The sequence below is a fragment of the Rhopalosiphum maidis genome, chromosome 1 (genome assembly GCF_003676215.2).
Source record: "Rhopalosiphum maidis isolate BTI-1 chromosome 1, ASM367621v3, whole genome shotgun sequence".
Taxonomy (NCBI): Eukaryota; Metazoa; Arthropoda; class Insecta; order Hemiptera; family Aphididae; genus Rhopalosiphum; species Rhopalosiphum maidis.
In genome coordinates this window covers 10,459,707-10,477,488 of record NC_040877.1, presented here as the reverse complement: position 1 = coordinate 10,477,488, position 17,782 = coordinate 10,459,707, and the positions used below count along the sequence as shown (strand labels likewise).

The 17,782-nt window shown below is 24.7% G+C and overlaps 1 protein-coding gene across 3 annotated transcripts in view; it reads right to left on the bottom strand.

The window, feature by feature from the left end:
- Positions 1-17,782, bottom strand: part of LOC113549082 — a 219,531-nt gene that overhangs the window by 179,560 nt on the left and 22,189 nt on the right. Inside the window, exon 2 of one of the 3 annotated variants that reach the window (XM_026950238.1) lies at positions 6,124-6,164. The exons of 1 other annotated variant lie outside the window; for it this stretch is intronic. In XM_026950238.1, the coding sequence (XP_026806039.1) occupies positions 6,124-6,147 (24 nt within the window). In that variant the 5' untranslated portion in view covers positions 6,148-6,164. Of the gene's footprint in view, positions 1-6,029; positions 6,165-17,782 lie in introns of those variants that run through there. One more of the 3 variants, XM_026950240.1, reaches the window with a different exon arrangement.

The window sequence follows — 17,782 nt, the reverse complement described above, 5'->3', positions numbered from 1 at the left end:
AAACCAAGTTTTTCCCATGAATTATTTTCTGAGCAATGATTTATTTCTGCTTTAAAATGTAAAGAAGCTACCTATCCACGTTCAAGATATAACATTTTTTCTTTATTACCTACCGGTAAATTGATACAGTTGCTACTCTATAGTGTTAAATATGTTATAAATGTTAAAATGTTGAGTCTATTTTAAATTATAACATTATTGTAATAAATAATAATTTTTTTTATTAAAAAACATCAAAAGTTATGTATTTTTTTATTTTTACTTGATTTATACACAGATATACAAAAAAATCTATGTAAATGAATGAGTATATATATATATATATATACATGTAATATTTAACGATTAGTGTAAAATGGTGAAAATATAATTCTCAACATTTTATACATTTTGATATTATTTCTTCATTATTTTTAATTTTATAAATATTGGTTGACCATATTACGTCCAATAATTATTATTTTAGGTTTTAACTTACGAACCCTGATAAACCATAACCGTAATTACGTGATTTTATACAGAATATAGACAGTACCTAATATTACTATATTTAAGGCAATAAGGAATATCAAAAATCAATATTTTTTAATCAAAAATAGTCTTTACACATCAAAAACGATATCATTTATATAAATTGAAATTAAACTATAGTTAAAAAATAAAAGACATTGTTTATTGTATTTATATTATATCTTAAACATTAAAGCCTTTAGGTACTACAATAAATTTAAATATTGAATACATTCCAGTATGCAACGCAGAAAATTATTTTTTTAAAACAATTATCCAGGATATAATGCTCTGACTTCATACCATGAAACTCATATAGAGTATAATATCACACTTTAAAACATGTGAAACTATATCTCAATTTTAATCATCGCCTTACATAAAAACATAACATAAAAATATAATCGTAAAAATATTGTATATTGTATATTATTATTATTTATTATCAAACAATGTATTATTCTTTGTTAACGTGGATTTAACTGTTATTCCTCACAATTTAGTATACTCACCTCGTCCTATAAATGTACCTACCTAGACATAAAACAAAATATTGATGCGTGGTTTAATTTATAATATAATCGTATATTTACACATTATATTTTTAATAAATAGCATGCGAGTTATTAAGTGTCACATTAAAAACACAGATATGACACATAAAACACAGTTTAGAAAATAACTATATCACGAATAATCAAATTTATGATTAAGTCATTAGTCAGTAAGTATTAACAGGCCAATAAAAATCATGTTTAAAAGAAGGCAGACATTTGTTCTTCAGTAAGGATTGCTTTAATTTAGTTGCTGTGTATAATACCGTATTGAGTCAATAACGTTCTTATGTATTTTTAAATGTGTGCATTTTGATTTATTAGTAAACGTTGGAAGTATTGGCGTATACGGCAGAAACTCGAGTTAAAAAAAAGCATAACTTCGAGAATAATATTATTCAAAAAACCTTAAGAGTGAATTACAATAATTAAATACTGAAATTAAAATATTCACAATAACGTAAAAACTTTTTATATTGATCGGTTTTCAAAAAAAAAAAAAAATGTTCTTGTTCAAAAATGGACGCAAAATAATAATAATAATATAGGATCAAATGATAGAATTTTATAAAATACAGTAACAATAATATGGTGTCGTAAGGGATGGTGTGTTTAAATTACATTCATCCTGTCCTCCTTGATCTAGAGTTAATTTCCCGAAAACTACGAGATGGTCGCCGAGGGTTTTCCGGCTAACACGCATAACGTGATTTAAAACGCAGCCATGGCTAGACGCAGCGGTTTTCTCTAAATTACACCACAGTGTTGGGTGTTGGCTTTGTAATGATACTTTAAATTCGGAGTCAAGAATTTCAGCAGACAATTACAATCTAATTACTAAATGTTAAAATGATAATATTATTGTTTTATTTTTTTTTTTGTCTTAAGAATGTATTTTTTTTTTTTTTTAAAGTCACCTTACTTATCACTTAGTTAATATAAATTACCGTTCAACAAGTCTTAATCCATATATTATAGCGGATGTTATGTAATGATCTTTAGATTTTTAATTTATAAAGTAAACTTAAAATAAAACATGCAAAAAAAAAGATTTAAATATACATAATTGTGGGTGTAAACTTATTTATATAAGATATATGGTATATAATTATAATAAGTAATAAGTATTACTTAACAATATTATACTAATTTAACATACTAAATTTTATTTAAAACTGGTTTTGTCGATATTGTTTCGGACAATAATAATCTTTTACAAATAACACTGTTATTGTCTTAACTTTATAATTATATTATATTTGAGTCGTTAACATTAACTTATTAAACATTTTTAATTGAGTTATTAACATTAAATTTTAAATATGATATTTATCGATAATAATATTATAATCCAATTATTTTAAATTAATAGCTTATTTAAAAAGTTAAATAATTTCAAAATGAATGCATTATATAAGTATTGAATATATTATACAATGTAATATAAATTTAATTTAATTGTGTGTATCATAATAGTTCTAATTATTATGAACATATAGAAATACGAGAAATATTATAATATTTTAACAACGTGCGTATGTCATTAACGTATCGTGGCATTAATAAATTAAACTGGATATAAACGTATATTCTGCAAATAATATAAATAAATTATAATTACAATAATTAAACTGTATATTTTATAAATATATTTAAAACTTAATATTATTTAAAATAACTAAGAAAAATGTTAAATCGAATTAGGAATTTTAAGTGTACCTAATCAATATTATTGAATATAAGTAAACCGTTGTTATATACTTATACTTTATAGTTTGTTGAATTTATTTTACTACAAAATATGTCACATACAGCTGTTTTTAAAAGCAAATAAAACCAATCAAAGTTTACTTTATATAAGGTGGTTTTTTATCATGAACCACTCATTATTTAGAAACTATTATCATTTTTGAAAATATTTCTATTTCATAGCTTGATATCAAAATAAAACAACATTTTAAAGTAACATATAGTATTTTTTAATATTTTTATCGTTAAAATTTTTAAAGTTTTTGCTTTAAAAAATATAATGTCAAATAAAAAAGTGAGATATACTATGTAGAAGTATATTTGTGCCCGAGAGTAGTAAACGAATTTTCCGCGATTAAAAGATTCTTCGAAATTATCCATAAACGAATATTGTGTAACTTTAAATTATATTCCATTTATGTACGAAACCGAAGCATATGGTCACAGTATAAAAATATAATCCATTGTGCAGATATATAAAATAATATAGTAGAAATATTAATTCCTTCGATTTTTTTGTATTACATAAGGAATACACGTAGGATCGTACGTTTAATAGATTCACTTTGGTATTATGTTAATGATTTATATTTTAGTAGTTAAGGAGGTATCCAATAATTTAATATTGTAATATTTTATTTTTATTTAATTTTATAACTCTAAACATACATTTTCTTATCGTTAATTAAATTTTTCAAACGATAGTATTTCATTAAACCGTAGAATAAAACACTACTACAAATTATTATAAATTGTTTACATTATGAATGGGAGTAGTTATGTAATTATTAATTGTATTTATAGGATAATTGAGGACAATAAATTGAGGTGAATCTAAACGTTTGGCTAACGTACAATTTAATTTTATTATTATTGAAAACGCGTCTGTAATAAATTATAATTAGATACATAACTCATTAACGAAAAGTTGTGTTTAAGTTTTGCAGACAATAGTCATAATTTGATTCGTGTAGTGTTATACTCGTATATTACATTATTATTATTATTATTATTATATTTTCTACACTGCCGTGTATAAATTAAATGTTGAAATTCTAGTGTATTATATGAAATGTTTTCAATGGGGATTAATTTATTTATTTTCCAAAAACATCAGTTACATTAAATCCCGGACTAGAAAAAGCGTTGCTCGCACAGCGAAATAGCATAAAGTCAGTCATCCCTAGAGACTGGGAGGATAAAGCAAAACACGAGATACCTACCTAAAGGAATAACTAGTAACAAATGTGTGCTTAAGATTAAATTTAAAGTTCCATCGTACTTGTCGAAATATAACCGAAGCATATTACACTATATATTACTAAATAATACTGTTCATTATATGACTGCAGAGACAGTTGTATTTTCTAGGCCGAACAACGGCATGGCAATACAGCGGTTTTATACGTATACGTATAATGGAGTCATCAATCTTTTTTACGTTTTTTTTTTGATCCGTCGCATTATTATTATTGTATTTTTTTTTTCAATTCGTTCATAATGCAGTGAATTATTGTACTGCCACTACCAATCAACATTTGTCATATGGTACGTTTCCATAAATCTATATTACTTTAAGTATTCACAGAAATACAAATTATTTTATTTATTTATTAAATATGTATCACATTAAGTGGATTCTATGAAATACCGTCATATGCCATCAACTAATTATTATATTAATTTTATAAAAAATATAAGTGACTTAAAATTTCTATACTATAAAACTATCTGAAAATTAAAAATGTTTTTTATTTTATTCAAATATATTGATTTTAGTTGAAATCAACATACTGTAGTGTTTGTACATATTTAAAATTTTTAATTTTTATAATTATATTCAATCATATTAAAGTAATATAATGATCATACTTTAGCCAGATGAAAATAATTGGAATAAAGTCTTATTCACAGGCTATACTTATACCGCATTAGTCTAAAGTAGTTTTTGGTTTATTATTTAGTTTTATAATTGACATAACTGATTCGAACACTAATTTGGGTATTGTTTAGGTGTGTGGAAGTTTAACCGTCCAAACTTGTTGATCTATATACTCTATGAATGATTGATTATCCCATGTAAGTCGTTAAACCATATACTTGTCTAGTAATCCCTTTTCAAATATATAACTTAGTCACTTGATAACTAATATAAGTTTTTTTTATTCGATTTGAGTTATATTGATATTTTGTTACTGAAGTGTAAATTTGACAATAAATACTTCTCAGAATACTATATCGTTTCGATATCAAGTAAATTGTATTTTAATAGATTATTTCTGAACACTTCCGTCTGATGTATGTATTATGAAATAGTAAACTTACAATTGTATTTTCGTTGATTAGTAAAATTACATTTCGTCGACATTGTTCTTAAAAATATAAATACGATTTGGCAGGGTTTGGTTTTAAAATACAATTAAAACAGAATATTGCATTGTCAATACTTATTTGAGTTTTAATAATATGTTTTAATTAATATGAAATAAATATTAACTGTTACATAAACGTATTCAAATTATCAAGATTGGATTAATTTTAGCACTTACGTATTTTTTGTTTAGGAAAAAAAATATTTTTATCAGAGTATTTCACCATTTATATATATTAAAATAAATATGTATAAAATACACTAATCACAAATTGTTTAACATCTTATGGCATTTTTAAGGGTAATGCCAACGGGTATTTTTCCGCAAACATTTTATTTATATTAATTATTATATTTTCACAACACAGTACATATTTTGTCATACTTATCTTGTGTACAGTGTAATGATTTTTAATTTAAGATTCAATATATATATATTGAATCTTCAAATTTATTTATTGTGTACTAATAATAGTGTTTAAATTGTGTCAAAATATTATTTAAATAATAAAATGTTCAATATTAGTATAATGTTTTCGAGAATCGCATACTTGACGTTTAAACTTTTTTTGATTATTGAATAAAAAAAATGGCAATCAATATGTTAGCCCCTTTTTATAAGATCCTTTTCATTATTATAATTTATAGTAATTTACATTTTTATTTTTCATGATTTTTATATACATATATATATTTAATATATTTAATGCAGATTTAAAATCATCTCCCGAATAACTTCAATTTTTCATATTTATTATAATATTAACAAATTAAAATGATGGCCTAAACAATTATTTTATTTTAGACTCTGAGTAAGTAATTATTGAATTGGTTTAACTACATACATTATATATTTTTCTCTGACATCAGCTTTTGGAGTAGTGAAGATGCTTCAATCTTCAACTAGTAGGTTAGTTTTTGACAGAAAATTGTTCTTACTTGGTACTTTGGGATAAATTTCATATAATTTTCAAAACAAACTGGAAAAAAAAATTATGGACAACATAAAATTTACAAAATATTTGTTAAATATTAAAAAAAAAAAATGTTCTTAAGTTAAAAACTTGAAAATGTAATAGTAGAATCCTAATTAAAGTTCATATAAAAATAATGTCTAAAATATATTATGTGCACAGTTTGTAGTATTTCAAACTGATAAGGTGTGGGCATTTTAACGTTGACATCTTAATATAATAATGTATATTATACTTAATTATATATTTGATACTTGAATTGTGTTCGTTGTAAACTTCACCATCATTTTTTTTTTTTAACTAAGCATGGTCATATAGTTAATAGTCAATATAATTTTGTTCTTCCAAATATGATTTTAATAGAGGTCGACATTTACAGGCGATTCAATTTGGCTCAGGCGTTAATCATTTATTGCGCCTTTTCTATCATATCTCTTTAATTCAGACTTAACCATCATAATTTATGGTGTCAAATTTAATATTATATAACTCATACTAAATAGATTTGCTCTTCTGAATTGTCATCGAACTGATTTAATTTATCGGTATTTTATTTTATTTTGACAGATATTCTGAGAACTCGGGTGAATATTATAAAAACTTAAGATTGTGGATCAAAAATTAAATTGTCTGAACATAAATTTTAGTTTAAGATTCTATATTCTCGTAGTTGACTTCAGTTATTCGTAAGTACTATAAGTAAGTATCTATACATTTTATATTTGTATAAATTTGCTTATAAATTTAACTTTAGAATGTCTATATGAAGTAAATAATTAGGATTCCGAGTAAAAAAATGAATGTATATTGGTCTTACATTGGCATGATGATTTATTTTTTCTGCCATAAACTTTTAGAATAATATATAAAAGAGTCAATATCATTAACATTAATTGTAGTTTCTATTATTCAATTGTATCTAGTTAAAATTATAAAATCTAAGTACTTTTCAAAATAATCTGTAAAACCTTACAAGCAAAGGTGAAAAATGTATTTAAAAAAATAATATACAGAGTTCTTCTTATGATGTACTTAGAATACTTAAAAAATATATATGTATTTATATATTATGTAATAATATTTAATTACTATACCAAAATAAAATATATATTACGAACACTGTTCAAACAGTTCTATGTGCCATTGGTATCGCCTTAAGCCAATAACAATAATACATATGATATTAATATAATATTAAAATTATGATTATTTAATATGTGTAAAATCAATTAGTTTGACCAACCATATGACAAATTAATAGAAAAATACGTTTATTAATGCACCATTTACAATTAAATTATAAAATATCCTAAAAAAACGTTATTTAATATTCTATCTTCTCTAAAAGGACTATTTATATGCAATGTATTATAATTTAATTCAAATTTAACACACTTTTTACAGTAATCTTTACCATTCAAATTATGAGATATTTTTGACACTAGTTTAGAGCGACCTACTTCTCGGTATTTTGTCATGGAGTTTTATTAATAATAGCTTAATATAAAATATACATAACATCTAACATTATATAATATATATTTTATACTAAATGTATGTTTTGTTGAGTTGAATCTATTTAAAATATGCAAATATGTATGAATAAGTAATAGCAGAATAAAAGTATGTAAAAATAGGTAAATACATTTTTCTATATTTCAAATGAATATTGTGAGTTACACATTTTGAAATAATATGACAACCTAAATGGAATGCTAAAATTATACATAACCCATTCTAATTAAAAACTTTATGTATTTTAGGTATTGTCCACTTTGAAAATTATAATCCATCCAACTAAATGTTCTGTTTTAAAACATAATTTTAGAAGCCAAAACCAAATTCTCTTTATAAAAGTATAATATTTATTTTTATTGCCCATTAGGCTTCATAATATGAAGTTTCACTGTTTATAAATAATTCAAATATTTAAATAAACCAAACTTAGAAAGAATATGAACCATTAATTATCCAATTTTGTGTTGTGATAAAACAACCTTCAATATAATGATTATTACCTATTTAACAAATTTATGATTGTTGCTGTATGATTGTATTATGCAACCTAATGTTTTATGTTTGTATTCATAATTTATGTCTTTATATACAACTATTTAGCTAACCATTATAAAAGATATTCATTTGTACAATACTATATTATTATTTAATATAGTTACGTAATAACTCTTAATAACATTAGTAATTTATAGACGTTTAAAATATTTATTTCGAAAGTTTAAACTACTTAGTCTAAAAAAACATGAAAACTTATTACTTAACTTAAGACGTTGTTTTCAATTGAGAACTCAATTTTACGAACTATCAGTTATAACACTGAATGATGATATTAATTATTAATTTATATGTCAGTTACGATAAGTCCAGGCTAATAAGAAAATATCGATTTTCGCAGATAAGAGAATGGACTTTTACTATTTCATATGGTATGAAAAAATAAAAACAGTATGATAGCCGTTCGCTACTATAAAGTTGGTTTCGCGGCATGGTTATTATGATCATTTCTTTCTCTAAGTAAATAATTTACGAAGTAACGAACTAGATAATGGAAGTGGTCACAGTGTTAGTGATAAAGTTGCAATAGTATACTTCTGTTTTGTCATAGACCTACAAGAATACGTATAGTAATAAAAAGTAGTGAAAGTAACATCCCGAAATGTAAGATTCTGGTATAGCAATAGCTGTATTAAACAAAATTGGAATGTATGCCAGACTACAAATGCAAGTATTTCTATAATTTAATTTAAAATTTAGTGTATGTTGATAAAAATAATATTATGATAACTCATATTTAAATATGTACTTTTAAATTATATTTTTCATTCGTATTTTTACACATTATTTTTGTATAAATTATTCAAAAACGTAGTTGAATAATATGCATTTAAATATGAAGAACTATTATGTTTTTATTATTATAGAGCATTTTTCAATTAAATATGGTATACACTCTGTATACATTAGTATAGTTCATAACGAATATTATTCTATTATAATTTTATATTATACCATCATCTATACTCAAGCTGTATTACCATCCAATTTTGTTTTGTAGGCCAAAAAAAAAAAACTTCATCAAATCGATACGAAATATTACAACTTTTCTAAAATTCCTTTATAATTGTCAATTTAATGATAATGTTTACAATAACGAACCTTGTGTTGAACTTGATTTTAATAAGAACGATTATAAGTCCGTGTACAATATTCAAATTTAAATTAATTGCTCTTGCCTATGTATTGAGCACTGATTTGCATGTTATAACTGTAAACCTCATTTGTCTAAAACAATGTAAAAACTAATTATTGAGTAAAATTAAATTCATTTAAACGCTGCCAGAAAATCAGGAAACAGTATAAAATTAATACATATAATATATTATTATGAAATAATATATTTTTATAAATTCAATAATAGTTAGGTATGCGTAATATTCCAAAAAATACACCAAGCTTAAAAATAAAAATAAAAATTTTCTGAACAAATCAATAACAAATATTGTAATGGCCAATGGTTATTACGTTAAATATAGTTATTAAACATTTAGGTTATGTTATAATATTTTGAACTATGAACTAAAAAATTGTAATACAATTTATAGATATTCTGAGTTTAATATATATTCATTATTATAACTTATTATAGTGTTTTCTAACATTATAATTTTTTTTTTTTTTTTTGAGTTTATTTGATTGAGACATACATACTGTTAAGTTTTACAAATCAACTTCAAAAATGTCAACGTATGTCATCGCAACGAATGTTAACGTGTATAATGTGGGAAAACCTTAACACTGGCGGAGTTTCCATGTACCTATTACAAGTAAGAATAGAAATCTGGTGGGGTTTAAAATCGCCAATAAACGTATGTCCCGAGTAAAACAAGAATAACTAAGTTTTTTATTGTATTAATTTTAAGTAAGTACAATATAATAATAACTTTTATTCATATTTATATAACCAGGCATTTATTTTAGATAATGTTATGACGGTACCATTTACCATTCACAGTTAATGAAGTCTGAAAGGTTTTCGGTGATGTATGGACTGACTGATTGGTTTTCAACAAGAGGAATCTGATAGGACATTAGTCAGTTATGAAATCTTTTATAAAAACATTAGACTTTTTCGAAAAGAGTTTTTAATTTGAAGTCTGAATGGATCGAGTATAGTTAGAGACACATAGAAAGGCTTTTATTTTTCTTATTTCAATGTATTAGAAAATTTTAAATTTGATTTATTAAATTTCCGTTTCCCAATAACTCAATACAATACAATGTCTATATCAGTTTGATTGAAAATGTCTACTATAATAACATATAAACATTAAAACATCAATCATATTAGTATTTTATAATTATTTCAAATGATATATTACGATTTTAGAATACCTTACCACGAATTTAAGAAGTACAAATGAAATAAATATCGTACATAGAAACTTTATATTTCAACTAAAAAATCTATTTTATTATATAGTATAAAATATCCAATTAATGTTTTTTTTTTTAAATGTTTACCTATCTAAATCAAGATTCTAATAAGTAATTTTTGTATGTTTTTTGTATTATATCCTATTGATAATAGTATTTTAAATTGGTTTTGCCGATCTAAAATATATTATTCTTAGGTATTTTTACAAATTTTAAAAAATTGATAGATTTTTATTAATTACTTAAGTTTTAAAATCATCATAGTCTCCATATATTCCAAACTGATTGTCGGATAGCTGCTCTTAGTACACAGAGTTGAATAACTTTAAACTACTCATTTAATTTCCAAGAATAGTAAAGAAAATGTTCGCCAAGAAAATTAATTTAATAGTTACAAAATAATAAATGAAATTTACAATAAATATTGTATTTTATGCTTCAATTTTAATTTACAAAAATTAGATTATTAATAAAACGCTATTTTTTGTAGTAATATACATTTTTAATATATTTCAATATATTTAGTTGGTATATTATTAGCTTTTGATTTATAATTTTTATTTTTAAAATAAATTTATTACAAAAAATATTATAGTAAATTAATTATCACTCCTTAATAATTTTAAATTGTTAAATTGTGTTTAAAATACTAATAGTAGTTGGTAGAGTATTTAAAAATTTAGTTAAACGTGAGATATCATATAGGCATTTAGATTATGTTATTAATAATGTACATTTTAATAAATAAATAGATATATTTATATAGGAGTATTTTAAATGTCTATATTGTAAACTAAACGAATATAATATTCAAAAGGATTAAATTAATATCACTAATCCGTGCAAATTATTAGCTTAAATATATTTTATTTATTAGGTACTCAACTAAAACATACGATAAATATAGATACGTTAAATTATAAGAAAATAAGAAAGGTTAATAATTTTTTTTCTGAGAACAAACATCATAAATATTTTAAATTTCCAGTAAAATGAAATTATACAATAGTGATTTTTTATTTTTGTATTTTCCGAAGTTATCTAGCAAACATCAGTAAAAACTGCCAATATTTTTTGAAAAACATTTAACATTTTTTAAGTATTAAATGTCACATTTACAACAATAATACATATTTTTTAATGCAATAATTTATGGTCGTTTTTATATTTGATTTCACAAGTCACAATAAACTAACATGTAGTGAGTTTCTTTTATTAGTTATTTTATATTATAAAAGTAATAAAATATTTGAACAGCACGCAGAATAATATACAAATATATTATTTGTATTAATTCTTTATTTGCCAAGGAAAAAATATAATAAATATGGTTGTTTAGAGTCCAATGGCATTTTATCTGCTTGAACTAATACTGTAATATATTAGATGTATAAACGTAGTTTGTAATAAAATAGATAACTTCTTGATGATAATATTTTTTTTTATACGTTTTAATTTCAAATTGAGTATGAAATCCAAATAGTCAGCGATGGAAAATGCAAAATTAATAAAATTATTTTCTTTCATTAAACGTAGGAAATTCTCAGTGATAAGTTAACTTATGTATCAGTATTTTCAGCTTATAATACTTACATCCAAACTAAATGTAAATTTTATACTGTCTCATTTCTCCCACTCCTGATTACTTCACTTAACCCAGTATTATTAAAACAAATTGTAAATACACTGCAAAAATAACCCCATAGTGCTGCTGAAATAATAAAAGATCATTAAAAATACGTCAAATATTTCGATCTGTAAAGACACTTTTTGATTTAAACTGCTACTTTGTTCTTTGATAATATAATCTACTTATGTCAATGACGAAAATATGAAAAATATAATAATTTTTAACAGAAACTAGTTCTTTTGTTAATGCGATTATTTGTCACTCTGTATATACTAATAATAGCTATGCGCAAATATTATCATTATTTATTCAAAATTATTATCACACGCTACCACCATTGTTCTTTGTTCGTATGGGAGATAAATTATTAATATTTATTTTTATTTTACAAGACTTTTAAAACATTAATCGTAGTTAAATAGATTGCAAGTGCATTAAATGGAATTCAATTATGAAAAACCAACCGATTGGAAAGTATTTTTATCATTCTCCGATTTATTAATTTACATTGTGACTGTGCAATGTGTTATATATGTTGTACGCAGCTATTATAGCTTTAATGTAACATTCGGTTTTAGCAGGTATACGATTACGGTTTTCTATAATTTGACATTATTTAAACAGCACAATAGAATATTCACAACACTAACATTATGACAATTTACGATGCGTACTTGTACAATATTCTGGTTGTCCGTAATAATTATAGTGGTATAACCTATTGTGGTCGAAATAAAATATGTTCTGTACTGTGTATTTAAGCAAATATATTGATAGTTGGTATAACAATAACCATTGGCGACACCTGCTTTAATTTTGTAATCTGTTGGAACTATTTAAAACCATTAAAATTCAAATATACTTGCACGCTAGTTTTATTCGTACAATTTTCGATTTGCAAAAGCTTTAGTGCAATAATTAATGACCATTAGCACAATGTACTAAGTGTTAAAATATTCAACTATAAATTATAAACCGATTGGAAATGGAAATCAATCCATTTAGTGCTAAGTTTTAGTTGAGCGCCAGTTTTAATAAAACGTATAAAGATAATGATTTAGAAATTAATAAAAAGTAGGTTATTAAAATCAGTCGGTTAAAAAAAATATTTTTACCATGGATTTATTTAAAACTATGTTGATTCATGTTTAAAGTATACAATATATTATATCCATGCTATCACGTAATATTCGCTCAAACTCGGCGAAGTATAAAAAAATACAATTTTTTTGTATACATTTATGAATTTATTACGCAATTTTACCCGTGTTCGGTTCATAATCTTTGTTAAATATATACTAATGTGCTTAATTATTAACAGTTCACATTGTTGAACAAAATACGTTTGGTTTGTATTTTTTGCGGAACAATCTTCATTGAATACATTTAGTTATGAAACGCACTGTTCCGTAAATAAAATTAACACCTCACGTGATTAAAGGTAACCATCACGATGATTAATTGATTTGATCTTGCAAAATGCATAATATTGTACAATTTCAAGAGGACAGTGGGATAAACCACGTCTAATGATACTCAAATAAGTGCGAGGTCAATAATAGGTCCTGAAATATTGTCTGCCAGATTTGGTATTTACAATTAGTGGTTTCGGGGCTTGTGTAATATTTATTGACGGGGCGAATTTAATGTCGAAATTACCGCTTAAATGAATGGCTGATTTTTACACACAGTGATCTCTCGGATGACTGACTCAAATAAGTGAGGTCGGATCGGGGCTTAGGTAATTGTCTTAAAAAGGCCGTTTTATGTATCGATTTTGGAATAATCGCCATCGCGGTGGATAGTCTGGATAACGACTGTTTTCGGTTTGTGACTCAGCGATTGGTTTGGATGTGTAGTGGATTCGGATACAAGGCCACGCCTTCGCCCGTTGTATGTTTATGGTCATTCGCCGAAGCCTTGTTATCAGCGAGCGGTGGCACAGTCGGATAAGTAACACTTGCTGCGCCGGAGGTATGCAGCGGACTGCAGGTCAACAGGAGCTTTTATACGTTACACAGGAGCTCTCGTACGTTGTCGACCATGTTCTCGTATTCGATTCTTTGGTTTTCTATATTAAAGTGTTTCTATGTGTTATTAAAGTTGTTTGACGAAGTAACTATATTGGTAACGTGAAATGTGCTCGTATATACGCGTATTCTCTTTGACTCGGACCGGTGTCGTTGGCCGTAGCCCAATAGTGTAGGAAATCCTCCCCGACCAATCGGCGGCGGCCGATGGAATTTCCCTAGGGTGTGGTCGGTCATATGAGTCAAATTAGTTTCGATGGTTTCCTTCATTCTGCCGAGCCGGGGTAACTTTATGTCTTGGTGGTACCGAAAAGGACCGTTTTCGTCGTTATAACCGCAACAAATCGATGAATTCATTTATATGACCGACTAATCTTAAAGCATTTCATAACCGACGGCTAAAACAAATGGTATTTTTATTATAATATCAGCTATGGCTTTCAACCGATAATATTTTAAAATGTGCTTCTGCCACCAAAGTATTTTATGTTCCCGGACAAACTTGTTGATCGAATAAAGGCTTTTCTATTTCAAATACTTTAAAAATATTTTTTATTAATAATTATATTTATGGTTATATTACTTCGATACACTTGATGTATTATTTAAATAAATACAGCGTACAATTCTTGTAATAAATTAGACGAATAACAAAAATTGAATTATTGATCGATAAAAACTCCGTGTTGCCCAAAACAAAAATACAATACAATAAAGTCACGTGGTGATGTTATTTCGAGTTTCAAAAAACAAAACAAAACAAATACATTTTGTCGAATTTAAGTTGTTATTTTATTGCTTTTAGTGTAAATACAAAGTTTAAAATTTGTTATAGCTTGCTTTACTGTTTGTTGCAAACAAAGAAAAATTTTCATCGTTTCTATTTTACTTTTTATTGTATCTGCATAGTGCAAACCAAGCTTAACGGCGAATCGGAGGATAAAATATGTTTCTTCTATATTATTATGCAAAATCGTCAATCTTAAAATTGTAATATTTTCTATTCAAAAACTGAAAATATCCAATATGTCGTTAATCGGCATGATTAATTAAACGACCAACAAAATTTGTTCCATAATAAATGTGTAAATTTAGTATAAGATTATCTGTTTTTCAAAATAATTTTCAAAAAGTGTCCTCTGTGTTAATCATTGTGAAATAACGACTAAGTTTACTTCAAAAATTAAGTGTAACGTTTGTTAATGTTCGAATGAGAATATATTTTAAGATAATTAAAAACTTAAGATACTATTCCACTATATTTTGATATAGTGGATGCACATCAGTTAAAATATACTTAGTTGTAATTTTGTTATTGTTAAAAATAAGTAAAATACTATGAAAAAAGAAATAACGTAAAACATTGTTATAATTAATATGTATTACTTATAATATTGAAACTGTATGGCATAGTGTAGGAGATAACATTTGAAATAGAAACATGAATATATAATGTTGAATTAAAACAGAAAATTAAAAGCTAAGACATAATTTTTGTAGTAATTTTCGTTAAATGTATCTAGTATACCGTTGTAAATGTATACTGTCTCCGGCAATTAAAACGCAAACAGGCAGACGACAGTATGAACCGGCATGAAACCAACTCATATTATTAAAATTAGTATACTTAAAACTGTTGATATACAGCAGTGTGTGCTGTGTAGTTTGGATTTGTAAATATGATTATTATCAGATTATTACGTTTATAGACGGCACACCGGTGTAGTGTATCAATATACATAATATTATGCTGAATATATAAATATATTATACGTACTCATATTGCATAACAGATAAAGTATTTGGTATTTAAACAAAACGCTTAAAGGAATTGTTAATTAGTTTTTATCAAATGAGATTTCCATACATAATGTTCAACTACTAAATGATACATTTTTCGAAAAACCCATCTGCCGTCACTGCGCATAAAAAAATCAAATAGTTTAATAATAATAATAATAATAATTTATTCAATTGAACAGACCAGACTGAAGTCCGATAGTAGAGATAGTTCATAAACTAGAACAATATGCACTCTGTATTCAATAAACGTATCATAGTAACAATTTAATGGAATCTTAAGTGTTATTGCTCTATACAAAAAATAATACGAATACGAATTATTATTATTATTATTATTATTATTATTATTATTATTACAGTACCTCTTTAATTTTAAAAACGGTATATATTTTTTACATAAAAGTTTTGATCAACTATCAATAGTATCTATTATTTTTTCCATAACCATAATTTAAAAATTTATATTAATAAGAAAAAATGTAAACACAATACTGCTTTTCAATCTTTTTATACTTGTATGTTGTAATTGTAATATATTTATAGTCAGAAATTGTTTTCAATTACATAAATGTAGTTATTCACTAAAACTTTACCAGCTTTCAAAAACTTATTTTCCTTTATGAGAAGATAGGTGCTTAAGTTTTTCGTAACAGTAGTTTGTCTTTGTTTAGGTGACATATACTTGCACGGTGTACACCAATGTGCCAAATTTTTAGAGCTCTTAATACTATTTGGATTCTTCTACATCGAGCATGCATAATAAAAACCAAGAGAATACACACGCACACCATGTACAAACTATGACACTAAATAAAATTAATGTCTTGTCATTTTTCAGTTATAATGAAATAACTATTATTTCTCACATGAAAAAATCTTAGGCTGCGTGTCTGCAGTTATTTACTATACTTGAAATCCATAACAAAGACAATAGTAAGTTATCTTGTATCAAAGTGCCCGAACAAGCACGAATGTTTATGACCTTTGAATAAATTCGATATTTCTATTCTTCATACATTTTAATAAGTTACACTTTATTTATCATTATATTGTATGTTTGAAAATAAATTTGTCTTGATGGAAACTGTATTTTCTGTACTTTAATGTATAGTTATAGAGATAATTGTCGTACGCTTATTTATTATTTTTTTCATAAGAAGCTTAATTGAGTTTAACAATTAAGATTAGCTTAATGTTTTAAGCGGAGTAAAAGTCTGAGTTATGATTATATGGTTAAGTTGGACAGGGATATGATTACAACCACTACTTATTTTTTAGGCTTTAAAAAAATTAGAGACCAATGATTTTGTTATATTGTTTGCAAGAATGTTAAAAGACGATAAACTGTTGAATCGACTTTGCCAATAACTTTAATAGTTTAATGTGTAATAAGTTTTGCCTTTTTTCATAATATGTTATAAATATGGATATTATATTTGAAAACCCGTAAAAAAATAAAAAATAAGAATAACGTAAATATTTTGGTATTTCTATTTTTATTTTATTAAACACGTTTGATTGGCATTTATTTGTTATACATATACTATGTGTTTTTTTTAAATTATTAGTAATTCCATAATGACGATTTAAATAAATAATAATACAATTATCATAATGAATAAAACTGTAGCATAGTATTGTTCTAATAATAGAAAACAAATAGATAAAAAAAAGCGACGTCCATCAAAACTATTATAATGGCCGCTCAA